We start from the raw sequence: 27,708 nt of genomic DNA, 5'->3' as shown, positions 1-27,708 counted from the left end.
AACACGGTAAGTTTCCATAGCATACAAATATTAAGAAAAATGAATGTTAATGCAAGATTGTGATTGGAAAGTAACCATTACCTATTGGAGCCTCTTCTTACATTTGAAATTGTAAATGAATCGAGCGAGTGTCGTTGAATATTGTCTGTCACATTGGGTTCATCTGTATAATTTATAGGTACCAGTATGAAAATGCCGATAATGGTACAAAATATGAAGAATTTGATACTGTAAAGACAATATAAAGGTGGTAAGAGGCAAAATATGCTATTTGCTTGAAAATTGAACATATTTATGGTAGCTAAAATGCACAAATAAAATTTATGCAAAACTTCACAAGTAGTTCAGCTTGGTAAGCAATTACAAGGGTTAAAAAAGATTAATGTCTCAACTAGTTCTACTATTTTAATTTAATGAATGAATAAATTGCATTGATTAAAGATTAAATTTCATGTGATACAGACCAACTACATTCATCATGTTATCATTACAAAGATGAAACTGCATTAAGCTATTAATGTACACACACACAGTTAGCCATTTCTCTTCTTAGAAGATATAGTTTTATAAGCAACGAGTTGAAATCTTTATATTCTCTGACATATGCACATTATTGCATTAGTTATGAAGGCATTTAAGTTATTGATACTTTCACTTTAGCAAACAAACATGTGAGGTAGTTAAATTTCCACCATAGTTTGCAAGGACCCACATTAATCATGTATATTGTTATACTCACTAACAAATTCCTTTAAATTAAACACTAATTACACCTAGTTACATCATATTCCATTGCATACAGTTGCCCAACACAGATTCCAGCAACCAAGGCTATATATTTATCATGTAAAGCTGAGATATTCCCAAGGCAGAGATTTTTTTTATGTTTAAAACTAGAATAGCCAGCTTCCCACTAACCACTGTAACAATGGACTTGCAAACAGCCATGAACATGCTGATATATGAAAGAAAATTTAATAAATACACCCATGAATGCTTTCTGAACTAAGATAATCAAGCATAAAAATATTGCGACATGGATTTCAAGTCATTTAAAATCCACTTTGCAAACATCACTACAGACAAATTTAAGAGATAATTTCAATATGGCAGTACCTTTTTGGGGTATCAGACTCAATAATAACTCCCTGACATTGTCCATAGGCTTCCTTCAAGCTTCCTTACCAACTATAGCAATTGGAAACTATTCAAAAGCCTCACACACACCAAAGTCTTGCCTTCTATGCTTTTCTTGATGACTTGCATAGAACCTGAACAATACCCTCTACCTCTTCCTTGGTGCATGATGAACAGTCCTTTAACATCTACTGAGATTGTTTCTTTCTATCTTTTTTGGCTAGTCTTTATTTGACCATCATGCTTCTTTTGAGCCAATGCCTTCCTTTTTAAGTCCTTTTTCCCCAAAAGCATTAACTTAAAAACAGATTTTCCACCCTCTTCTCCTCCTATCACTTGCCCATGCCTAGTCTTTGCCTTTTTTGTACAATATCTAAATGCTCTTTACTGTCTCTTAGAGTTCCCCTTACCTTCTATTTCAATATCATGCTTCTTCCACTTCTTTAATTGAATAAAGAATGAGATCTTCAAAACTTGGAAGTAAGTTTGAAAGATTTTGCAACTCATTTAATATGCTTGTTTTGTTAAATGTTGAACCAGAATGCAAGAATGTAAAGAACAAAACAATACAATAACAGATGACTCAATAGATTATCCTAGGAAAACCCTCCACTTGAGGGCGAAAACCCCAGCCCCACATAAGATAGATCCTTTATTAGGTGTTCAATACAAAATACGTTGTTCTCAAGCTTATGATAGTTAACTATTAACAGACAATCAATAAGCCATATTCATAGTTCGATCACTTCTACCATGCATACACATATCAAGCAGAATTGCAAGTATCTCACAGGTAACTACAGAACTGCAAGTATCTCATGGATACTTCTCTCATAGAGGATGACTTACACAATCAAATTAATCATTAACAGATCATACATAAATATCTGTCAAGTGCAGTGCTTGCAGTAGTAGCAAACCTGCATTCTATAGACACCCAATTTATACACCAGTCACCTGAGATACGTTACAAAATCACGATATAATGATCTCACTAAATACTCTCATTACTTTCTCATGCGCTGCCGCCTTGCACCATTCTGCAAGAATAATCATACACCATGTTCTACTCACCTGCACGGTATATACAACATATGCTCAAAAACATTGCATGAATAGCCTATGACGAGGTAATACAAGGAGACACACCCGTTAAGCTAAAATGAACTGTCAACAGTTAATGTGTGAAGATGATTCCAATTCATTGCAACCAATAAGCCACGTGGACCATGATAATGAGTCACCCGAGGTTAAGAATGTCGCATACTACAATATCATTGAACTCCCAATATGAATAAGGAATACATAATAACACAGATAACTAAAGATGAAAGAATGTTTTTTACACATAGACGATAATCACACTGGTGGGAATGATCTCTCACACAGCTACTGTTATCACCTAATGGAGCACCACTGCTGAGTAAAACTCGGCCTATCAGTGAACATGGGAAAGCTTCCCTGATTGTGGGCTCAGATAGTGGATGCTAAACTCCAGCGTAAGCTGGTTCTTATGGTACTCACCTAAATTTGCCTAAAACCAAGACCTTTTCTGAGGGAAAGAGTTAGAAGGAAACATGACACTGAAGACTAATTCCTCAAGGTGATGCATCAAATATGAAATCTCTGAAACCTAACAGGTATTCAACACACAAAAAGGCCAGCAATGAAAAGCTTCAGTACGCAACTCAATAACGCGCACCTTGCACCAACAATTTCTAAGGATGTTAAATAATAGTTCTTAAAAGGAGAATAACTTCCTCGCACTTTAAAACTGATTTTAACACAAACTTTCAACTGCAAAGATTATATACTTTATAAAAAGGCATCAACATGTACTACTATCCCAAGGACCAAGATTGCCACAAGGGAAAAATCAACACAAAAAAACACAATTTCAAAAAAAAAAAGAGAGAAGGCACAAACTATATTTCACTGCTAAAAATGTGTTACAAATCTGTGTATCTCTCTGAAATGGGTTACAAAATCTCTTTGCCTCTATCAAGAACTTGGAAAATCTAGTGTCTCTTTGTACAATTTCCTTTAAAGTTGGTAATTCATTTCTGGAGGACTTAGCATTGGTGAATCTGAAAAACAACACCGTACTGCCCTCTGCAAGGGCCGTACAAGCTTCCTCAGCATGAACGATCACCTCCAAGGCTTCTTTAATAACCCCCTTACGGTCTCTTCACATACCTTCATAGCTTACACATTCATCTGGCACATCAAGCTCTTTCCCTCACCGTACGCTTCCCTGTCTGGTCTCCACTGTACACCCTTAGACCCTCACCGTATGGCCTACTTTCTCTCACTGTACGACCTCCTTCCTCTCACTACATGGCATCATAGCCAATACCGTACGGCTCAATCATTCCTCCCTCCAAACCGTACACTTCCTTCAACTCCCTCCCTCCCTTCCATACAACACCCTCCAACTACCTGACGAGGACGGAATTAGATATACAAAGAAATCATGTCTTCAACTGCAGGGGATTGGAACATTACAATGTTATCAGAGCTAAAGATCCTGCTAGCCTGTGACGGTGAAAGAAAGTTTATCGCCAGAAAAGAAGGAGATCCCACTTAGTTGATAAAAATGGTAGATCAAAAACCCACTCCTACGGAATTCATGGCACTATTGAGGGATCTTTCAAGGAATCAGGCACAAATCAATGACACTCAGCAACTTATGGAAGAAACTCTCCAGAAACTGGTAGACAATAAGATATCTGGGGAACAAAATGGTCATAGTACCAACTCGGTTTCGAGAAAGGAAAATCCTCATCCAGCATGCTCTCGTCCTTCCATGCCGACTTTCCCTACACAGATGGAGGTACCACACGGAGGAAGGCAACCAACCTTTGAGGAAATTCAAGAACAACTAAAAGAAGACTGGAAGAATGCAAACTTGGAAGAGGATATATCCTACAAAGATTATACAGAATTGAGAATGTGATATTCCAGAGGCAAAAACCAAGGATATTTTAATGACGATCTCAGAACAAAGTTGAGTAAAGTATATCTATCACCATTTGACGGATTTGAATCCATACTTGCTCAAGCATGGGTAATGAAAGTCGATACTTACTTCCAACTTAATCTAATGCCAAAAGAAGAAGCAATTCAATTTGTTGCACTTCACTTCGAGGGAGTGCCACATTAGTGGTGGCATCATGGCACTATTACGCTAGGGCATGACCATGTAAATACTTATGCAGAATTAATTGAAAGATTGATAGATAGGTTTGATGGTAAAGATCCAAAACTTAATTTCAAAGAGTTCGCACAATTGAGGCAAACTGGATTGGTCAACCAGTACATCACAGAATTTCAGAAACTCTTTGTTTTGGTTACAAACATTTTCGAAAGGAGATAGATCGTGCTCTTCATAGAGACTAATAGAACCACTGAGGGGTTGGGTAAAAGGTTCCAATCCTTCCACCCTTTCGGAGGCTATAAAAAAGGCGCAAAGCATGGCATCATCGACATCATCCTCTCGAGGTTACTCACACACCAAACCGCCAGTATTTCCAAGGGACAGAGATAAAAAACCTCTGCCAAAGAAGCATTCATTGGACGAAGCTACCAGAAGGAGCTCCAAAGGAAGAAATTATGTTTCAATTATAAGGAGCCGTGAGAACTTGGACACAGATGCCTCAATAAAGGGAAAATACACTACATTAAAGTCATGTCTAATGATGAGGACGATCAAGAGAATCTATCCATAGAGGATGACCTCCCCCACAAAGACTCCAAAATAGTTAATTTGAACCATATGGAGAGAATCGCCGCATTGGTATGGCATGAGGAACCATCGCCCTGGATGGGAGACCGAGATGTACAGTATTCCAAGTACGAGGAACCCTTCAAGGACAGAGGGTCATTGTGATGCTTGATAATAGAGTCACTCTAAACTTCATAAACTCATCTTTGGTGAAAAGAAGAGGTCTACTTACAGAGATGCACGAAATATTCCAGGTCAAAGTCGTCAGGTGAACACTTTTACCCTGCACGCACCTTGATCCTCAACTAAGTATCACCATGGCTAATCACACTGTGACGGAGGATTTCTTTATAGTGGACCTAGATGATATGGAGGTTATTCTGGGCACACAGTGGATGGAGACACTAGATGAATACACACAGAGTTTCAAGCGGATGGACTTCACTTTTGTTGTCGATGGAAAGAAGGTTATTCTCCGTGGAATGGCCAATGAGGGACCAAAGGAAGTTTCGGCAGAGCGGATGGAGGTCATTTTTTCAGCATGATGACATTCCATGGGTTGCACATTGTTTCGTTTCGGCAGAACCAATAAAAGGACAACAGCCACCCCACCGAGATGATGATCTTCAGAATATCTTGAGTACCCATGATAAAGTTTTTATAGACATTCCTCCTAGCATAGCCCCCCTTTGTGGGTTCAAGCATACCATCGAGTTAGAAGCTGGCGCCAAACCAATCATCACCACGCCATTCCACCATCCCAAAAAATTCAAAGATGATATTGAGAAGACAATTTAGTAGCTGCTTGAGAAAGGATGGATCTATCCTAGCTCTAGCCCTTTTGCATCATCAATACTATTTGTCAAAAAGAAGGATGGGACGATGCGCATGTAAAATCCTTTTTTTACTTCTCCAAGTCTTAGTCAAACAATGAACAAATCTCTCTTTGTTTCCTTGTTTAGTTTTCAAATTATATCCCTTTTAGAATTCTTTCAGAATACATAACACCAAAGAGAACACTATGACCACAAGAAAGAACTCCAATTTTATTTTAAATTTATTGGAAAGGAAAACAAGTTTATTTGATCAAATTTATTATCCAAATCATAATGCTTAAGAACCTGATTGTTGAATACACTCGCAACTACCACTAAGGAGAAAGGATGTCCAGAATTTATCTAATACGGCTTCCACATTCAGCTACTGCCACCTCCAATTCCAATGTCACCACAGACTACGAATCCCAATGCCCAAATAGATGGATTCGATCACAATCAAAAATGGCAGCAGGAGTTAATGACGTCTGTAATCAAACTTATTTGGCAGGTTACCCACGATATCATAGAATATAAGCTCAAACATTTTACTAGCCGTGGTTATTGGAACAGCCTGCTAGTAGTTTAAAAGGGCATCAAAATTTGAGACTTGGTCCACATGCTCTTTCAGAATTTCACTCTTAGTTGTCACTATAACTAGATAAATCCTTCTTCAATTGTCCAACCGTAGCAATTAATTAACCTTCAGAATATGAGACTCAGTCGACACGTACTTCCAAATTTTCACTCTCATCTGTCACTATAACCAAATCGGTCCTCCTTCAATTGCCCAATAGTAGCAATTAATTAATTTTCAGAATATTTGTCTCCCTAGACACAATGAACACAGTAGGAGAATCTGATAATTGTTTACCTCAGCACAATTATCAATAAGAAACTCATAATTCCTTCAAACCCTCAAGTAGTTGATATCAGCAAATAAAATGTATTAATCAAGATGATCTCTCCTTATCCAAAAGTCATATTTATAATACAAAGTTGAGCCCCTTAGCTTCATGCTCACACTTTTCACTTAAAAGCAACTTTTATAACATAAAGTCATAACACTTTATATTATAAAATATAATGATAATAAAGTGCATCATAAATAATCATTAAACCACAATCCTCCAAACAAATATGACTTCCATAATATATCATCGAGAGATCAACTAACAAATCGGACGATTACCCTACTTGAACTGCACACCCAAAATAGTAACTATCTAAAAGTGACTTATTAAAAATAGTAAGTCCAAAAATGGCAATATCTCAACAAAGACCCCCAAATCCAAATGTCAACTCACGAGGGTCGCAATGATGCGCTGACAACACTACACTTCAGAAACCTACTAAATCAGGGACATTACAGTCCTCCCTCCCCAAGATTGATTGTCCTCAAGCAATCGCAATCCGGGCTGTTGTAGAATATCCTCAGGCTCCCAAGTAGCATCCTCCTTTGGTAAGTTATGCCACTTCAACAACTCACGGATGATGCTCCGTCGCAATTGTCTCTCTCTAGTATCAAGAATCGCCTCCAGAATCAACTCCAATCTCCCTTCATCATTCAACAGAGACAATATAGGTGACGGTATCACATGACTACCCAAGGCTCCCATAAGGCGAGAAACATGGAATACATTATGAACCTTGCTATCCTCAGGAAAATGCAACTCATAAGCCACCTCCCCAACCCGTCGTATGATACGAAAAGGACCATAATAACATCGCTTAAGTTTCTCAGCACCACTCTTTTTCATCGAAGACTACCGATACAACTGCAACATCAAGTAGACCATGTCACCCACCTAAGTCTGAGTTGTTCTCCACTGATCAACATAATGCTTTTGTTGATTCAGTGCTCTTTGTATATTATCTCTCAATGACCTTACTACATCCTAATTGTCCTGCAACAAATCTCGTACACTCGATACTCTGCTATCACCACATAACAAGTCTAAAAAACTAGGTGGATCATACTCGTATAAAGCCCTAAAAAGCGACATCTGTTTAGTCATGTGATGAGTGGAATTGTAACAATATTCACATAAGTAAATCCATTTTAGCCAAGCCTTCTACTAAGAAGAGACATAATTTCGCAGATATCCCTCAACCCATTTGTTCACTATTTCCGTCTGTCCATCACTCTGCAGGTGGTAACTTGTGCTAGGGGTCAACTCAATCTCACATAATCTAAAATTCTCTTGCCAAAAATGACTCATAGATCTACAGTCATGGTCACTCACGATGGTCTTGGGTAAACCATGCAACCTGAAGATCTCCTTGAAAACAACTCAGCTAACTGTGCAGCTGAATAAGTAGCGGTGATAGGGAAGAAATAAGCATGCTTTGTGAGTCTGTCTACCACCACATATATACAATCCCGTCCTTGAGCTTTAGGCAAGCCTACAATGAAGTCCATGGAAATTCTCTACCACATCCTTTGAGGAATGGGAAGTGGTTGTAATGAACCAACAGGATGTGTGTGTTCATGTTTATTCTGCTGACAAACTGAACACTTTTGGACATAGTGATGAACATTAACCTTCAATCCCTTCCATGTAAATCTCTTTCGAACCTGTCTATAAGTCTTGAAAAACCCGAGGTGACTAGTCATAGAAGAATCATGGAAAGCTCGCAAGATAATCCTACACACATCTAACACTGGAATCGAGTATATCCTCCCTTTGTATATAATCAACTCATCTGAAAGCAAATATCTATCATCCTAAATACTACCATCCACAACACTCGAGGCCCACTGATTCTTGGCATATGTAGCAATAATTAAATGTTTCTAATCTTTTGAGATATCGGAAACTATACAGAGATGAGGTCTCCTCGAAAGAGCATCCGCAACAACATTTTGAGTTCCATTGATATAAGAGATATCAAAATCATAAGATTGTAGCTTGCTGACCCACTTCTGTTGCCTTTCTTTAAATCCCTTTGCCCTAGGAAATGTCGCAAGCTATTATGATCAATCTTAATGGAAAACTTGTTGCCCACTAAATATTGCCTGAATTTGGCCAAGGCATGCATGATGGCCAACATCTCTTTATCATAAACACTGAAAGATCTCTCAGGACCCTACAATTTTCGACTCTCAAAAACTATGGAATGTCGATTCTGGGATAAAATTGCACCAATACCCTCTCCAGATGCGTCACAATGCAAATCAAAGGGCCTAGAAAAATCAAGTAAAGCCAATACCGGACATGAAGTCATGATAGCTTTAAACTTCTCAAAACATTCCTATCCCTGAACCGACCACTAGAAAGCACCCTTACGTGGCAAGTCTATAAGGGTAGCAGCATGTCGTGAAAAACCAACCACAAACCTATGGTAACAAGCACAAAGACCAATAAACCACCTTAACTGTGTCAGGGTCTCAGGTGTAGGCCACTCCACAATAGCACAGATCTTATCTAGGTCCATGCGAACTCCATCAGCACTGATAATATGCCCTAGATAAAGTAACTCTGTCATACCAAGGGCACACTTGGACTCTTTGGCATACAATGAAGCCCGATCCAATATACCCAAAATTGTATCCAAAAAAACAACATAATCATCCCAAGTCTTGCTATAAATCAAAATGTCGTCAAAGAAGACCAACACAAACTTGTGAAGCTGACTGTGGAACACCCTGTTCATAGTAGACTGGAAAGTAGAAGGAGCATTGGTAAGACCAAAAGGAATGACCAAAACCTCAAAATGCCCACAGTGACACCCGAATGCTGTCTTCTCTATATCCTACTCTCTAACCTAGATTTGATGATAGTTGGACCTCAAATCAATCTTCGAAAAATACATTGACCCATGCAGTTCATCAATAAGCTCATCAATCTGACGAATGGGATACCAGCTTTTAATGGTCTTCTTATTCAACATCCGAAAATCAATGCACATCCGAAGGGTGACATCCTTCTTCTTCACTAGAACAACTGAAGAAGCGAATGGGGACTTGGCCAAATATGCCCCTGATCAAGTAGCTCCTATATGGTCTTCTCAATCTCATCTTTGAGCCTCTTCGGATGACGATAAGGTGTGATCATAAAAGATTTGATGCCCTCCTCCAACTCAATAATATGCTCAATCCTGCAATCCGGTGGCCTACCAAGGGGTAAATCATTAAACACTTTAGAGTGTTTAAGTCTCAAATGTTGGATATCTAGGTGGTAATCTGCCTCATTAATATTCTTTTGAGTAGGCATAACTCTGCATTCCACTACCCAACCAGTAATATCCTCATGACGAACCAAATGTTGCATGCGCCTAAGGGAGATTTGCTTCAGCTCATCATTATAGATTGCTTTAAGAACCTGGGGCTGCCCGTCCTTAATGAATCTTATCTCCATCCTCTTTGTACTCAAGTAGATATCCTTAAGTGTGTCTAACCAAGCCATACCAAGAACTATATGTTCCCCCCATGTCTACCACATAAAAATCTACAGTGAAAGCATATGTATTAAGTTTCATAGGAAGATTTGAAATCATCTTGTTTTACTTCAAAGTGTAACCATCAGCTACCTATAGCCATAGGCCCTCAAAATCCTTAGTTTGCATATCTCTACTAGTAACCAAACCCGCATCAATAAAATTATGAGTCACTCCTGTATCAAATAAAGCAACAATACCTTGTCCAGCTATGAGCCCATGCATCCTAAAAACTCCCTCCTTCCTCATACTAGATAAGTAAGCTACCTTGAGGTAGGAGTCATCCACCTCATCATCTACATCATCACTCCTATGCTGATCCTGATCATAATCCCCAAACTGCTCTTGAAACTCAGCACTGCAATCATCATCGTAGAACCACTCCATCATCCTATTTTTGCCCTTAGGCTTCATAGGACAATCATGGTCAATATCATAGGGACCCCTGCAATAGAAACTCAACTTCCTCTTCTTAAATCATTAATTGTTTCATTGCCCAAAGGTGCTTCAGTAAGACACTTACCCTCAGATTTCTCCTCTCTCTAGGGGGGTGTCCTATCATAGGAGGACGTAGCAGGCTTTGAGGAAAACTTGCCTCTGGGTGTCGAGGCCTCTAAATTACGGGCCTTTTTCATTGCCTCCTACAATGAAGGGGGATCTAATGACTTAACCCAACCTCTAAGTGGCTCAGCAAGACCCTCAATGAATAGCATAACCCTCCTCTCAGATGTGTCATATACCATAACTAACAACCTCTGGAACTCACTGATAAATGTCTCCAAACCACCCATTTGTCATAATTGAGCCAACTCCCTAAAACAAAACTCGGGATCTTTCTTGTCAAAACACTCTATCAAACTGTCAACAAACTCCTGGTATGACATGATTTGATCATGATGGATGTTTACTATACAGGGTAAAAGAATACTTAACACATGTAGTATAGTAAGATATAACACAGAACAGATACTTTATTCAGGATCTTTCTTGTCAAAACACTCTATCAAACTGTCAACAAACTCCTGGTATGACATGATTTGATCATGATGGATGTTTACTATACAGGGTAAAAGAATACTTAACACATGTAGTATAGTAAGATATAACACAGAACAGATACTTTATTCATATACGCAATATGCACATTACAATTATTCCAATGATGATGATTATGGTGATTCCGATGATTATCCAAAGTCCCTTTTGGACGGTGTACATATATTTTCCCGAAGGGGTGACTCAACCATCATGCGCCCTTTCGGATACAATTCTACCCATCAAATAAAACATAGAATTTACCAACAACATCATCCCCCCCAAAAGAAAAGTCGTCTTCAAACAACAATTAACAAAACGGAATACATTAACTGACTAACTATAGATCTATTTCTGTAACACCACTTTCACATTTGTCCCATGCCTACACCAAACTGGTCTCCAAAACACGTTGCATTTGTAGCCTCTACTAACACAATACTATCACCTTAGCCAATTTGACCTTGATAGCCACCCATGCCACCTTCTCTACTTCCAACACCTGGGTACACTGAGCCAAGTGTCACTCTACTACCTCCAACTGGATGATCAGCTCCTCCGAACTCTCTATGCATCCACCAAGATAGCCTCACCTCCAATACCTGCTCCGAGTGCCTCAAAGCGTAGCACCCCTCTCGAAAGGCTTGCTCTAGTGCCCTCTCCACCTCTGGCATGCAAACACTCCATGCCTGCAGTAGCTCCAAGTCTCATCAACTGGTCACACTTCCCACGACTAATAACTAAACTAATTGAACTGACAAAAGATAAGACCAAATTAGCACCATCAACCCCACACAAAAGTCCATGGAACACACCATTTTTGTGATTTTCTTCTGATCCCATACTCTTTCTACCAACCGCTTATGTTTTACTACCTATTTATATCTTTCCCTTCTCTTCGGTATCATGCATTATTCATTATGAACTGTTTTGATTTGTCGTCATTTTTTTTTTTAAGAACGTCCACGAGTGTCTCCTACTCGACCGTACGGTTACGACACTTCATTGCTTCTGATACATACGGTGCTTCCTCTTCTTATACCATAGCTTTATTTCATACAGTGTGCAGCCACACGATGGATTGCTTCAACCATAGCCGTACGGTTGGTCTTTTCCTGCTGCCATACGGTTAGCTTCTTTCTTTGCATGATCTTACAGCCCTTTACCAACATTCAATCATGTCGTACGGTCCTTCAACATGTCGTCATTGAAAACGTTATATGGTCCTTCAAAATGTCGTACGACCCTTGCAATGTCTCTATGTGTTCTTCCGTATGGGTCGTAAGTAAGTGCTCCCACCTTATCATTTAAGTGTCCTCTTTTTCTCTTCCGTATGGGCCGTACACCGTATGATGCTTCACCTTCTTTCTTCCATACAGCCATACAGTTATTGCTTTGCCTACCTAGTTCTTCCCTCGAGCCATACGATGAATTGTTCCTTCCCTAATGGTCATATGGTTTCAACTTGCTGTGACCGTACCCCCTTTTATTCTCCTCCACATGTGGCCACAAAATGTTTTCTTTTCCATGCCTTCCCTATTTATGTCCTTTGTACGGACCGTACGCTACTTTTCTATATTGTCAACCTGTCGTACGGTGTCTAATTTCCCCTTCCCTTACTGCCATACGGTTGTTCAGTCAAGCATTCTCTTTACACATGTCCGTATGGTGGCTTTGTTCCCTCATACATGCCATATGCCTACTTTCTTATGCTCCCTGGGTCGTACGGTTCTCACTCTACCCTTTTCTATGCTAATGTAAAGATCTCCAAGGCCGTACAATCCTTTTACACTCCTTTATTTTATTAATCCAGTTCTTCATTACTTTATTACTTCCACTCCTGTACTCAGAAATTATGCTCAACTTTATATTTCATCTACATTTACTTATCTTACATATATACATTATTTATCTGTTATTTTTATATTTTTCCCAAATTGTTCGGATGCGAAGGCGTGTTATTTCTTTCGTGGTAAATTTTCAACTTTGACTCGTCCACCACTTCCTTTTCATCTAGCATCCATAGTTTGATTGCCCCATTATCGCCAAATTTTCGTATCTTGTATGGTCCAACCCATTTAACTTTAAATTTGCCTGGTCTAATCTTGTTGCACCTATTATACTTCAATACTAGTTGTCCCAATTGAAATCTATTCAACTTCAAGTGCTTGTCGTGCCATGCCTTATGCCTGTTCTGTGCAATCTTTGTGGCCCATTGTGCCTACAATCGTCACTCATCAAGTTTATTTAAATTATACAATCTCTCCCTCAAACTTTCCATATTGCCCAGTTTTTTCTCAAAACTCGGTACCATGAATTTCGTCGACTACCACTCCTTGCCGTCAATAACTGTATTCTTGATTTTAGAACCTTCGCTCCGTACTGCTGAAGTTTTCATTAAGCCCATCCTCTTTGTTTCTTGTGCAGACCGTACGATGTGTTTTCTTTGATGTTACTATATCTGTGGTGCGATGTAACCTTTTCTTTTTGCGTAGTCCGTTTACCGTGTACCGTACGGTGGAATCTTTCTTTTTGTTGGGTTCGTACTGTATGTTCTTCCCTTCAGCTTCAGCCGTAATCGCCTTTCCTTCTTCCACTTCTCTATATTCCTTTGGACATTCATTTTCCTCTCCTTCCTCACTTTCGTCGATCCTTAATAAATTACAGCTCATCTGCCAGTGGAAAAGGCCGTTCACCAAGTCTAGGTCGTCATCATTCGACCCTCCTAATCTCAATACTCCTTTGTTCGGTTCCATTCTCTTCTTTCCTTCATTGTCATTTTCACCTTCACCTTCGAAATCTGACAATGCTACCTCCTCACCTACCATCTGTGTATGCAGGTCAATTATAAATCTTCAACCTTCGTGTTTCACAAATAGGGTATTTCGTTTCCAATCATGTTCCACTTTTGCTTGTACCATCCTCGTCCAAGGATAGCGTTATACCCTCTTCTTTTTAGCGGAATGATTACGAAATCTAACAGAAATGGTTGCGTTCCAATAGTTACTGGTTGTGCCATCAAGGTTCCCAATGGTTTGATCCTGTGCTGATCCACCGTGAGCAACTGGAATGTAGGTGGCCAAGGCATAGGTTGTCCTAACTTTTTTCATATATCTTCTGGTAACACATTCACGCCTGAACCTCCGTCCACAATTGTTTGTCAGTACAGTTCCCAAAATGCCCATCTCGACTGCTACCGGATGTCTTCCCATCGTGAATGCTAGTAGCATTGGGTCTTCTGTCATCGTTCCACTATCGTCCCTTCATGTTTCCTACATCGCTTTTGGAAGCAATGTCATATTCAGACTGGTTGTCCGTAACTATGGCATTGTGAGAAGGTCATTTAATTTGATAGGGACTTCCATTTGCATTACCTACCTTATCATGTTTTGTTCCGCTAAGTTCCTTTTCGAGGTATCAGCAATGTCTTTTACTTGCAACCTTCATGTTTTCATCTGTCTTTCCAGCTCTGTTCATGCTTGCTGTAACCTCTCCTTTTCTTCTCCTGCATCAGGGTATTTCGCCTTCCTAGCTTGCTCACATGTAATGGCTAGTACCTTCTCATCACATGCTTCGATGCTTAACAGATTTATCCCCTGCTTCAGGCATTTTGGATCTTCATGGTCTCTCGGACCACACCATCTGCATAATAGTTGCGACGTCTCCTTCGTGGTACAATCTTTGGCGAAGTGGCCCCAGAGAATGCACACACAACACTGTATCATTGGTTGTCCACTTGCGTCGTACAGTATCCGACTCCGACCTCCATTTTCATTATTGTTATTATTGCCACCCCTTTCGTGTCGATTATTGTTGCGATATCCTCCTGAAGTTGCATCGTTGTTTGTGTCTGTTCTAGCAAACATTTCCTGCATTAGTAATACTTTTTGGTGTCCATTTGACTTCATGTTAAATGGGCACTCTTTTATGGAATGTCCCGCAACCTGGCAGATATCACAAAATTGTTTCTTCAAGCATGAGCCCTCTGTGTGGCCTTCCTCTTTATAGTCCGTACACCACAATTCTCCCTTCACTAAGTTCGGATTCTTTTTCAAATTTTTGAATTCTTTCATCATCTGTAGCATATCCTTCTGTAACACTCGAACTTTCTTGCTTGATTCTTCATCACTGCTGCTACTTTCGGATGATGAATTGTCTAAATCCGACGATTTGTGCTTCTTCTTACTCTTTTTTTGTTCGCTTTCCAAATCCATCACCCTATTATACGCATCTGTGTACAATGCGGGAGGCACAATCTTCATTTTCTTCTTCAGAGCCAGCCGTAGCCCCTCCACAAACCATTGTTTTTTCAATCCGTCAACCGGTTGGCTCTCCATCTTCCCCACCAACTCTTTAAGTCGTCTTGCATAAGCAAAGATCGTTTTGTTCTTCCCTTGCTTTGTGTTGTATATCTCTGCTACAATTTCATTGTCATCTCTTAGCAATCAAAACTCTGTTATGAACTCCTTTCTAACTTCCGCCCATGTAGTTAGGTTTTGAGGATCCGTGTCTGCAAACCAATCAATTGCTACACCTCATAGGATCGCTGGAAACTACCAGACCCAATCATCTTCATCTATTACACCGTTTTCTGTCCATATTGTTTGACACATCTTGCAATGTCTGATTGGATCTGTCGTCCCGTCTCTATTAGACTTAGGCAATTTCTCTTTTGGTCCTGTCATTGTTACTTTCTTCTGATTCTGAGGTACCTGCTGTGTACCTGCGTTGTTCTGAGCACCCGCGTTGTTCTGCACAACCACGCTACTTCAGACAACCGTCCTACTTCCAACAACCACGTTACCTGGTGAGAAAAAATCTTCCTCAAGTGAAGTTGTTCAATTCTCTACTTGTATCCGTTCATCAGGTGTATCGGGAACAACGAGTTCACTCCATGCTCATGCTCCTTCGGCACTTTGAGCCGTGCAAGTTGCTTCCCTTCCATTCGTATTCTCTACCCTCGACGTATACAAGTTAAGGAACTCCTCCCTTGTCTCTTCTACCAAATTCAATTGTTGTCGAATCTCTTCTAGCAATTCCTCGGCACTCCTCGATCTGCTAGGTGAATTTACTTCATCTGTGCCCCTTCACCCCCTCGGTGTTCATCAGCAATCTACTAAAGCTTTTGTCTGCGCTCCGCTTGTTGTGCTAAAATTAAAACTTCTTGTGTTGTGTGTATTTCATCCTTATCTTTATCTTATTTCTATCCTTGTTAAGCAAATTAGGCATTAATCTTCATCACACTTCCTTCGTTCCAGGTTCAACTGGCAACGGCGCAAAATGTTTATCGTACAAGGTAAAAGGATACTTAACGCATGTAGTATAGTAAGATATAACACAGAACGGATACTTTATTCATATACGCAATACACACATTACAATTATTCCAATGATGATAATTATGGTGATTCCGATGATTATCCAAAGTCCCTTTCGAACGATGTAGATATACTTTCCCGAAAGGGTGACTCAACCGTCATGCACCCTTTCGGGTACAATTCTATCCGTCAACTACAATATAAAATTTATCGACAACAATGGAGAGATACTAAGCCATGGTGTAGACTATCACATTACTGTGTCTTTGCCAACTTCTATAGATGGTGTCTCTGACACTGTTACTGTCGTTGCTATTGTTGGTGCCTCAACTGAAGGTGTGACTTCATCCTTCTTCTGTATTGGTTCTACAATTATAAGGATTGCTCCCCCTTAGTCTTTGCTTTCTTCTACTTGACTGGGTACAGAGGTCATGAATTTTACAATTGGCTCTTTGGTTTCCTCATTAACCTCTTCATAGTTACCTCCCATTATTAAATTGCTCTTTTATGCCTCAATAAGGGCTCAGTACCCTTCATTATGCTTTCAAGGTGTTCAACACTCTTTACTTCACATAGTTTATGTATCATATTTTCTCTAATTTTCTTATCTTCATCAATCACTCTTCTCTTTCTATTTATCAATCCATTATACCAATCTTTAGGTATCTACTTTTATATATCCTCAAACCTCTTATTTGACAAAATCATATGTCTCACTACAGCATTTTCTAACTGTAGTCTATCCATAGTATCATACAAATCATAAAATTTATTCAACTGTGCAAAATTTCCATTATTTATGATTGCAACGTTAAGTTTTTCTACCTTAGACTTCCAAGGCTTCCTTCCAGTGGGTGCCTTCACCTCTGCCTTTGCTTGCACTGCCTGTCTTGCCTCTATTTCCTCTTCTTTAGATTCATCTGATTCAGACTCAATTACCTGAGTCTTCCTTCTTTATGTCCCATGTAATGTTTTTCTTTTCTTGCCCAATCCACTTGTCATTTGTTTTGTTCTCTTGAGTGAAGGAGATTCCATTTTCTCCTGCTTAACCTCAGTTAACCTCGCAGACCTCCTAGTGCTAGACAGGGTAACTATTTGAACCTTGGTGATGCTCACATATTGTTCTCTCTGAATTGTTGGTACAACCTGTGGCTGTACTTGTGATACTGCCACATAAGGTGCACTAGTTGATGATCTAGCTACAATGACCCCTTGTGCTGATCCAACATCAACTGCTAAAGGTTTAGCCATCAATATCTCACATTGACCACTTGCTCTCATCTCTAGAGCAATTCCTATTGCTTCCTTATATTCTTCTCTTGTCATACCTGATTCCTTCACAATTGTATCAATCTTCTTTTCTACTCTTCTTTATCTCTTCACCATGAACTTCATTGTGAACTTCCCTCACTTTCTCCTCATAAGTGCCCCATCTAGGACATTCCTCGTCTCTCTCAAATTCTAGGATTACCTTTGCATAACCCTCTATCAGCTCCTTAGTCATTTCATATCCCATAGGATCAATGAACTTGACCCTCGGTTCAACTGCCTCCATGCATGTTACATCAATTTCAACCATGAAACCATCCTTATATTTTTCCACTAAAAATGAAGGTATCCTATACCTTTGCTTCATAGCTGCTTGAAAACTTTTTATCATCTTTGAAATATCTTCTGTCATCCTATCTTTTGAATGTTTCCTAATCATGCGCATTGTACAACTGTTACTATCTCATTCATGATCAGGCATTCCAGGGAATTTTTTGATTACTTGGAAGAATAAATACGTTATCAAGGACTCAAATCTGAACACTGCATTCTTTTTCTTCTTTAATCTGTCTATGTTGTCTAACAACTGTTGCCTCAGAATTTCACACATATTTACCTTTTCCCTTTTCAATGTCATCAAGCTGCATGGATAAATCCAGCAAGAACTGAATTCAGTCTTGAACTGTAATTCATTTTATAACCAATGATTTTTCTTATCAATCTTACTTTTGTCTTAGTCGTCATGTCTAGTCTCATATTTTTTCCATCAGATTTTGTCTTCTGGTTTGTCTCTACCAGTTTCTTCACATTTTTCTCATTTACTAGATTACTGCCCTCATTGCTTAAACCAGTAAGCTGGTCAATTAGCTCATTATCAATCATAACAGGCATAGATCAACTTCTTGTTCTCTGCCACTTCTCGGTGAGGCCAAAAAAAAATTCTCAGCATATATCAGAGAGAAATCGACAACTTCTCAAGAAAATATCGGGATTAAAAATGACTTTCACTTAATTAAAAATGCATTTTTTTCACAAAATTCAATAAGTAGATGCATGTATTGAGTTAGTAAATGAGTAAACAAACCAAACAAGCTGATCTAGATATATATAAATGCAATAAGTAACAAAATCGCATCCTCATGTGGAATGCCAATGTAGTCACAAACTCTGAACTCTGAAACAAGCTACAAATAGTAAATACCAAATTGTCTTTGTCAAAATATAAGCAAATACAAATGTCAAGTTCAATATGAAACTAGTCTACATCTTCCTCTTCCCCATCCCAGTCGTTCTACTAAAGTTCCACTTCTAATCCACTGGAAATCACTACAAATCAATGCCAAACACTTAGGTGTTGCTCCAAAACCCTTTTCCTCCACCCAAGATGCTAAACGCAGCAAACAAAACAATAAAATGACGTTTTTTTGTGCGCAAGTATTTACTGGACACCACCCGCAAGAAGACTGCAAGTTATCGCGTCGCCGCGAGAAGTGCAAAATCTCGACCCCCAAAATCGGCGATAAAATCTCAAGTTTTCTCGCCGCCTAAAAATTCTCGCGAGAAGTTGATTTATTGTTGGTATATCGACGAGAAGTTGAACTATGATAACAGGTATATCACCTACCCAAGACATATTCTCATGAACTTTGCTCAATATGATTCTAGTCCACTCGTGATTATCAAATTCCATGTATAACATGTGTTTGATAATGTTCAACTCATTCAAATGCTCAAACCCTTGTTTCAATGATAGGTCATTGTTACATACTAGGTCTAAATATTAGTGGATGTCATTATCACCAATGCTCTCAAATTTACAATGTATGTATCCCTAACATCCTCAATGTGTAAAACGTTATGGGAAACTTGTGAAAAGGCTCCCAGAGGATCATCTTCCATGGAAATGTGCAGGTGCTTTTTAAACTTATACCTAGGCCTCTCACTTACATCACACATTGTGAGATTTTCCATTTTCAAACTGAAACTTCAAATTACGACTGCGCACGTGATAAATATCTTAATTTCGCAGAACTAGGGCTTGCTTCATTTCTCTCTTTAAAACTCTTCAAATTCACCTTAAATTTGCTCCGAAGCTCTCCTTTAACTCTTGCACGATTGAATGGTGCTCAATAACTCAATTTTGTCCCTTAAATCACAAACAATTCATCTCTGCATTAATTGCGCAAGTACGCAATCAACAAAATTTATTCCCGATTACTAGGAGACTTGTTTACCTTCACGCACTCACATACAAACTCCAAATCTTCTGTGCTCTTAACCATAGCTTAACTCTTTCTTTAACATGCTTTACCTTCAATCATGCTTTACCACACTAACTACGCATACCTTAACTCTTTCTCTAACATTCCTTCTACTTTTCTGATGCTCATTCTTTAATAGAAGTGCTTAATTCAAGTAGGATGAAGCAATCACTACAACTAACTTCAATCTGCCTTCGGGTGCTTCATTTGGACTGTTCTTCCAATACCACATGTGAACTTGATGGATCTTTGGCTTTGACAAATGCTTCTTTAAATTCTTCCACATATTCTCTTTTGGGTATCATGGTGCTATCATTTCTTCTGACATTCTTGTTCATGTTCATTCTAAAATTTGGATTCCTTGAATTGTTCCTCATATCCATTCTATAGAATCTTGCTATATGACAAAAGTTGTTACATAACTAGCATATTGGTACACTATTTCAAATCTAGGTCCAGGCTGGTTAACAAGTGCTCTGCAATTTCTGGCAATATGTCCAAAGTTTTTGCACTTGTAACACACAATGTTGCTTCTTATTCCATTGACTCTTTCATTGGATCTTCTTCCTATAGGGTTAGTACCTCTAAACATTCTACTATTGCTATTACTATTATCAAATTTAGGTTTCTTACAATTAACTGCTCTATAACCAAAACCGTGACAATTATAACAATAAAAATTAGTAACTGTTTTAAATGACTTACCTATGTAGTCCCTTTTCATATAACCAATTTTATTACATGCATAACATCTACTTTTGAATTCATATCTCACTTCTTTAGGTGATTCAATTTTCTCAAGCTGTTTAGGTTCATCAACTTGCTCAGGTTGCTTAGGTTGCTCAACCTCCTTAGTTGCATCATCAGATTGATTTGACTCAATCTTATATAGATCTTCTTTTTCTTGTATAGGCTAATGATTTTTAGGATTAGGTTCCTTTCTTGCTTCAGACCTTTTAGCTGATTTTCCTCCTATGAAATATCCAAGACCAATCTTATCATAAGGTCTCTAAAAAAGACATTTCTTTATCAATCTTCTCACTGCTACAATATAGTTTCTCAAGTTGTTTCTTAGACTGGGTTAACTCTCCTTTCACAGTAGTGTTATACTTCTCAAGTTTTACATACTGCAACTTGGCAGACTCAAGCTCAAATGTCACTTTGGCAAGTTTGGATCTCGAATCTGCATTCTTAGACTTCAAATTTGATTCAACTTTACTGGTATCATCCTTCAAACTCAACTTTAGATCTATTATCTTAAATTCATGCTTCAGGATCTCATTTTCTTTTTCCAGTCTTGAAACTTCATCAGTTTCCTTGATCTGATCTTTAGGCTCTTTCTTGAATTTGAGATGATCTATCTTATGTTATACTTCTCAAGTTGTACATACTGCAACTTGGCAGACTCAAGCTCAAATGTCACTTTGGCAAGGTTGGATCTCAAATCTGCATTCTCAGACTTCAAATTTGATTCAACTTTACTGGTGTCATCCTTCAAACTCAACTTTAGATCTATTATCTTAAGTTCATGCTTCAGGATCTCATTTTCTTTTGTCAGTCTTGAAACTTCATCAGTTTCCTTGATCTAATCTTTAGGCTCTTTCTTGAATTTGAGATGATCTATCTTATCTTTTAACTTTCCAATGTAGTCTTTAGCATCTTCATATCTTTCTTTCAAAGCATCTCTTTCTTTAGTAAGAATATCAATCTACTCAAGAGCTTCTTTTAGGTTCGTTTGTAACTGTTCCATATCCATAGGGATCTTACTCAAGTTGTTAAGCCTTCTCTGAGTAACTCTACTCTAATACCAATTGTTAGAAATAGGAAATATTGAGAGAGGGGGTTGAATTAGTAGTTCACAAACTTTAGCCCAAAATTGGATATCTTTAACAACTGTATAACATGCATAAGTAAACTAACTATGTTGAACTATAAACATAACCATGCAATAAGAGAACTCATAACACCATATTTCGTTAACTAGGAAATCCCTAGCCAAGGAAAAAACCTGGTGGGGCTAGTACCCTCATAATGATCCACTAATCAAAAGTATCTTGTGAAAGATATTGACCCTGTTAGGAGTCTATTACATCCATATAGTGTTTCAGTCCGTGTTAGAGGACTAGGCCTTGTTAGAAGCTTTAACCCTGTTAAGAGTTGTTATTATATAATTACAAAATGTATGCAAGATGAGCCCATTGCCCAAACACGCAATGTACAATATAGTTCTTCAATACAAAAAGGATAGATACAAAAACCTCTTACACTGCTACTGATATCTTCAATATTTGATATTGCCTTTGCTGCTCATCACAAAATTTGCATTCCTCTAAACATACATCGGAATTCGCATCATCAATATCGCATTAGCTCACACAATACTTCACATAACTTCGCATTTAGCAATCTTCCTTTATACATTGCTAATTAACAAATATTTGTCCAGTCCGCCTTCATGCCTTTATACATTTACCAAAATACAATATTAACTCTTGCTGGCTTAGGGTTAACATCTAGGATGTCATCCCTAATTAGTTAAGTAATTATTTAGTAAACAAAATAATTCCTTAACCCAAAATTGCCCATCTCTATATTATACTTTGTTCTGCCTGTACACTGTTGTAACTGGTAAATCCATCATAACTCTACTCGTACTGATCATATTGTTCTACAGACTTGACTGTAGATTCCTCATACTCTATACTATCTATCCTCAAGTACGCATGTGCTAATATAGCCTTTGTAAACCACGCTGACCAAAACTTCATTTGTTATAACAGATGAACTATGTAACACTTAGACAATTTTCTACATATACATGTCATAACTTTATCTTCTTGTTTTGCTCACTTCATATAACTAATATGTTGCCATAAATGACATCAAAATGTTTAACCTAGCCAAATTGCCAACACATAGAACAACCAGAAGGCTTTGCAGCACACAACAAAGAGACCAACGTGTGCAAAAACAAGCTCCCAGGTCATGGTATGAGTGCATTGATATGTACTTGCAGGAAATGGGTTTTGTGAAGAGTAAGACAAATGCTAACCTCTACTACTTGGTGGTTGGGGGTGAGGTTCTCATTCTTGTTCTATATCTAGATGACTTGTTTCTTACAAGATCACTAAGGCTCATAGACGATTACAAGAGGAACCTTGCAGCAGAGTTTGAGATGAAGGATTTGAGACTTGTGCACTACTCTTTAGGTATGGAGGTGTAGCAGACATATGGAGAGATTTTCCTTGGTCAAGGGAAATATTGCATCAAAGTCTTGAAGAGGTTCAAGATGGAAGATTGCAAAGCCATTTCTACACCTATGATCATGAATTGGAGGAAGGTAGATACATCTAGGGAGAAAGATGTAGATCCCACCTTATATAGGCAATTGATTGGTTCGCTCATGTATTTGATCAACACCAAACCAGATATAACATTTGCAATTAATTCTCTTATTCAATTCATGGTTGAGCCAAAGAGAGTGCATTGGACAGGGACATGTGTTATTTGTGTGGTACAATTGAGTATGGGATCAAATATGTTCGAGGTGAAGGAATCAAGTTGATAGGCTATACTGATGCAAATTGGGCAAGAAAAGCAACAAACAAGAGGAGCACTTCAAGGTATTGTTGCAATTTGGGATCAGGAGTTGTATTTGGGTTCAGTAGGAAGCAGAAGTTTGTGTCTCTGAGTTTTGCAGAAGTAAAATACATAGCAGCTAAAATGGCGACATGTAAAGTTATATGGCTTCGAAAGTTGTTTGTGGTCTTGTTTGATCAGAGGTTAAGACTATTGTGATAAACTGCAAAAATTAGAGTTGCATCAAGTTGTCTAAGAATCCAGTGTTTCATGATAGGTCTAAATCATATAGACATCAAATATGACTTCATCAAGGATTGTCTACAACAGGGGATTGTTCATCTATAGTACATACCTATAGACGAGCAAGTAGCAGACATTCTGACTAAGGCATTGGGTAAGGCAAAGTCATCTTCTTCGCAGATAAGTTGGGTGTCATGCTAAACAACTTCTTAGCTAAGAGGGAGTGTTAGTTCTGGTAGCTTGAACAGTTGTTCATCCATTTGCTAGTAATTAGTAAATAATTGTTTTCTAAACAAATTTGTTAGAGTAAAGACAATTATTTATTAATTAATTAACCTCTTTTGGAAACAAAAACAAATTGGTTAGGTTGGTTAAGTTGTTTTTTATCTCAGTGATTAATTGAGAACTGATCTCAGCTATTGGTTTAGTAAAGAGAGTAGTATAAAAGTGCATAGGGGGTATTTGGAGATTTAAATTTGTAGAAGCATTTGCAGTGTTAGGAAATGAATTTGTAGTAATAGCAAGTAGTCTTGCAATGCTAGCAAGGGCGCAATGACAGCATTGGGGGTAATAGTGGTGGAATCTCAACGGGAGAAATTGAGAGATTGTCGAAGCTCTGTCAAGAAGAGGCAAGAAGTTTATATATCTCTTAATTTACTGAAGTTTAATATAATCCCTCCTCTGTAGTACTGGTTTTCCCTTAGGGGGTTTCTCCAAGGACCACTTGTCCAAAAATATTGTGTCATTGTGTTATATATTTTTTCCTGTATTTTTAATTGGTGAAGTTACAGAATGTTATTTTTCAATATCAGCTGTGAATTAATTTTTGCCAGTTAAATAATCTTTATAAGATAGGAGATTAATAATCAATGACTACGATAGAATTTTCACACAAGCAACACGCCTAAATCATGTGGGTAATATACGCCTAAATCATGTGGATAATATACACCTAAATCATGTGGGTAATTTGAAGTTGTGAGGTCGAATTGGATGGCAATTGAATACTGAAAATATGGAGTTCCCAAATGTGGATAATATACACCTAAATCATGTGGGTAATTTGAAGTTGTGAGGTCGAATTGGATGGCAATTGAATACTGAAAATATGGAGTTCCCAAACAAAGCCGGAGGTCCAAACTCAACATGCTGTGTGACATACTTCGGTGGGAAAGACCCGTGCATCTCCGGGATAAATTTGCCCCTTAAAATTTACTACATTTAGAAACAAACACGCATTTTCTAATACCCTTTGTTTTGTAATAACATATGTTAGCTATCAAACTCATCCTTTAGATTTGGAAGTGCATCCTGAATTAGTGGATATTACGTGTTACTGAAAAGCCCTTCCAATTTCAAAAACGTAAACCTCGATTCACGAGCGAAATTCAAAGTTGTGGAGACGTAGTTCGGTTTAATTAGACAGGTAAGAGTACAGATTCTTACCTGAACACGAAGAGCCTTAGAAGCACTAGAGAGTCCAATCCTGAAGAAGATATGATTTCATCCTCTGTAATTTTAAATGCACGACTAATCCAAGTGGCAGAGGGGATTAGCCTGCCTAGAGTGAAGCTCTCATCTACAGTTTGTGTGGGTGTTTTATTCTTCAAAACTTGACGGGGAAAATAAATAACGGCATTGGCAGGTTGCTTCTTGAAAATGGAAAATAAGGTCAAGAAAACGATGGCCAGGCCCATGTTGATGGCCGCCGAGGCGATCAAGCTCTCCACATTCATCTTTGGCGTGCATTTTCCCTACAACGAGAGGGAAATATATTGCAGGGTGACGCAAAAACTGAGGTCGCGCATGCCTGCCGCGTGTCAAAATAAGCTCATTTAACCCATGTCTCACGAATGAGGCCATTGGCGGTCGCGGAGTTTGAAACCTACATTGACTAGTGTGCCTACAGTGGCAACTGATTGTGATATTAATTCTGTGTGGCTCTTGCGTGTCAAGGCAATATATGATATGATATGATATGATTTCGATCTGCCAGGCCCCATTTCACCAATGAATGAAAGGACTATTTTAGAATAGCTGTGAGAAAGATAAATCTTAGATTTTCCAATTATCCGTTTTATATCTAAAATTATGAGATCCCCTCTTCAATTGTACAATGCTCTCCTCAAAGTGGCATTTGATAATTTCTACCATACTTTTTTAAGGCAACGTCTGTACAGCCACGAGAATGCACTTCCATACGAAGCAGACGACTTGGTTAATTTTTTAAAAAGTTAGAAAAAGCAATATAAAAGAAGTGCATTTTCGTGGCTGTATAGCCACAGGCCTTTTTTGAAGCAAGCAATCTCTATTAGTATTGCTTTTTTATAAATGGGTTGGTTGTTTTTTTTGTTTTCGTAGCTAAAATGATGAGATCCCCTTTCTAATTGTACAATTAATTAACATATTTGAGAAAGATAAATCCTCACCAGACTCTCCTCATATGTAGACTCAATTTTCATATATAGACTCAATTGGCATTGATAATTTCTAATACCAGACTTTTATTTTTTAAAGAAAGCAACACGGTGGAGAGTGTATATGGTTGTTAGGGTTATTTTTCTAATTTTTAATAATTTGGTATTAGAATTAAATTAATAGATTAATATTAGAGTTAAATTAAGTAAAAGTTTTTAATTAAAAAAATTATAATAGTTTATAAGTTTTGTGATAAAAAGTACGAGTGTTAAATGAATATATTACTTATATTCATTATTGTGAATATTTATAATGAGGTTGACTATCAAATTTAATTGATTGAGAAATAAATTAAAGAAAAAAAAAACTAGTGGTGAAAAGAGGCCTCTCTAATTTCTCTAAAAAACTTCTTCAAACACTAGATGTTTATGGTTTAACAGAGCTAATGGTCATGTTTATTTTGTTTATGTTTCCAAAACTTTATTTTCCAAACACATATTGTCCAATTATAAGACTTTATACATGGTGATGATCATAGTTAAGGCTTCTTCAATAGTTCTTCCATCCATAAGTCATTCTACATGCTCAAACAATGATCCTTCAATTAGTTACCAGCACTCAAAAAGATATGTACAAAGGTGTATTTGGAACTAGAATTCAAATTATAAGCAACAAAAGGAGGAAGTATCTTTGTTGTACATGGCTTATGGCTGTGTCAATCATCTCTAGCCCAACCTTCATGAACTCGACAAATGGAATTGAATCCCTCTAGTGATTAACAATTTGGAAATTTTCCCTTACAACCAAAGACTTTTCATTGTGATTTTCAACTATATTAAATATTAAAATTCCTCTCTATGATCATTTTTTAGTTTGGGGACAACATGTGAAAACATGTTGAACTATGACATCTCGACTTCATTCACTGCACCCAATCATTTAGTGCATTTGGTATGGGTTTGTCTTCTAAATTTGTCACTTCATTTTTGGACTAAATCTTTTTTCATGGCCATAAATTGACTCTTTGGACAATGTAGAGATTGAGAAGGTGATCTCTACTTTTCTATCATACAACTTTTGTCCTAGGCTCCATGGGAACATGTCCCTTGTGAAATTCCACCTGCACCTATCCTAGGGACACTACATGGATGCAAGGATAGGAATTTGTCATCCTAAAGGTGTTTGTTTTATTTCCAAATTGGGTATTATCCTCGAAATGCCACTTTGAGAGTACCAAGGTATGGGGCTATGATTAGAAGTTCCTAAGATTGTCGGGGGATAGATAAAAGTGGCATACTCATCCTGAGGACTTTTAGCCATCTCCTATGGCTCAAGACATTTGATAAAATGTGAGGTTGATGGTTGTCATTGATGTCAATGTCCTTATCTCAACCTCTATGGTGTCAGTAGCAGTGTATTGGTGGCTTTACTTGTTTGGTGTATCGGTTGTTTACATTTTGAATATCTTA

The 27,708-nt window shown here is 38.1% G+C and overlaps 1 protein-coding gene across 1 annotated transcript in view; it reads right to left on the bottom strand.

The window, feature by feature from the left end:
* The window catches only part of LOC149532428 (Early-responsive to dehydration stress protein (ERD4)), a 416,579-nt gene extending 390,862 nt beyond the window's left edge, over positions 1 to 25,717 (bottom strand). Inside the window, exons 1-2 of the mRNA XM_089805383.1 lie at positions 25,268 to 25,717; positions 82 to 228 (exon numbers count right to left, since the gene is read on the bottom strand). Of these exons, the coding sequence (XP_089661509.1) occupies positions 82 to 228; positions 25,268 to 25,557 (437 nt within the window). The 5' untranslated portion in view covers positions 25,558 to 25,717. The remainder of the gene's footprint in view (positions 1 to 81; positions 229 to 25,267) is intronic.
* Positions 25,718 to 27,708: the final 1,991 nt, after the last annotated feature.

Source organism: Cupressus sempervirens, chromosome 10 (assembly GCF_028749045.1).
Source record: "Cupressus sempervirens isolate cs-2001-9-10 chromosome 10, ASM2874904v1, whole genome shotgun sequence".
Lineage (NCBI taxonomy): Eukaryota > Viridiplantae > Streptophyta > Pinopsida > Cupressales > Cupressaceae > Cupressus > Cupressus sempervirens.
This window is presented reverse-complemented; position numbering and strand designations above follow the sequence as displayed.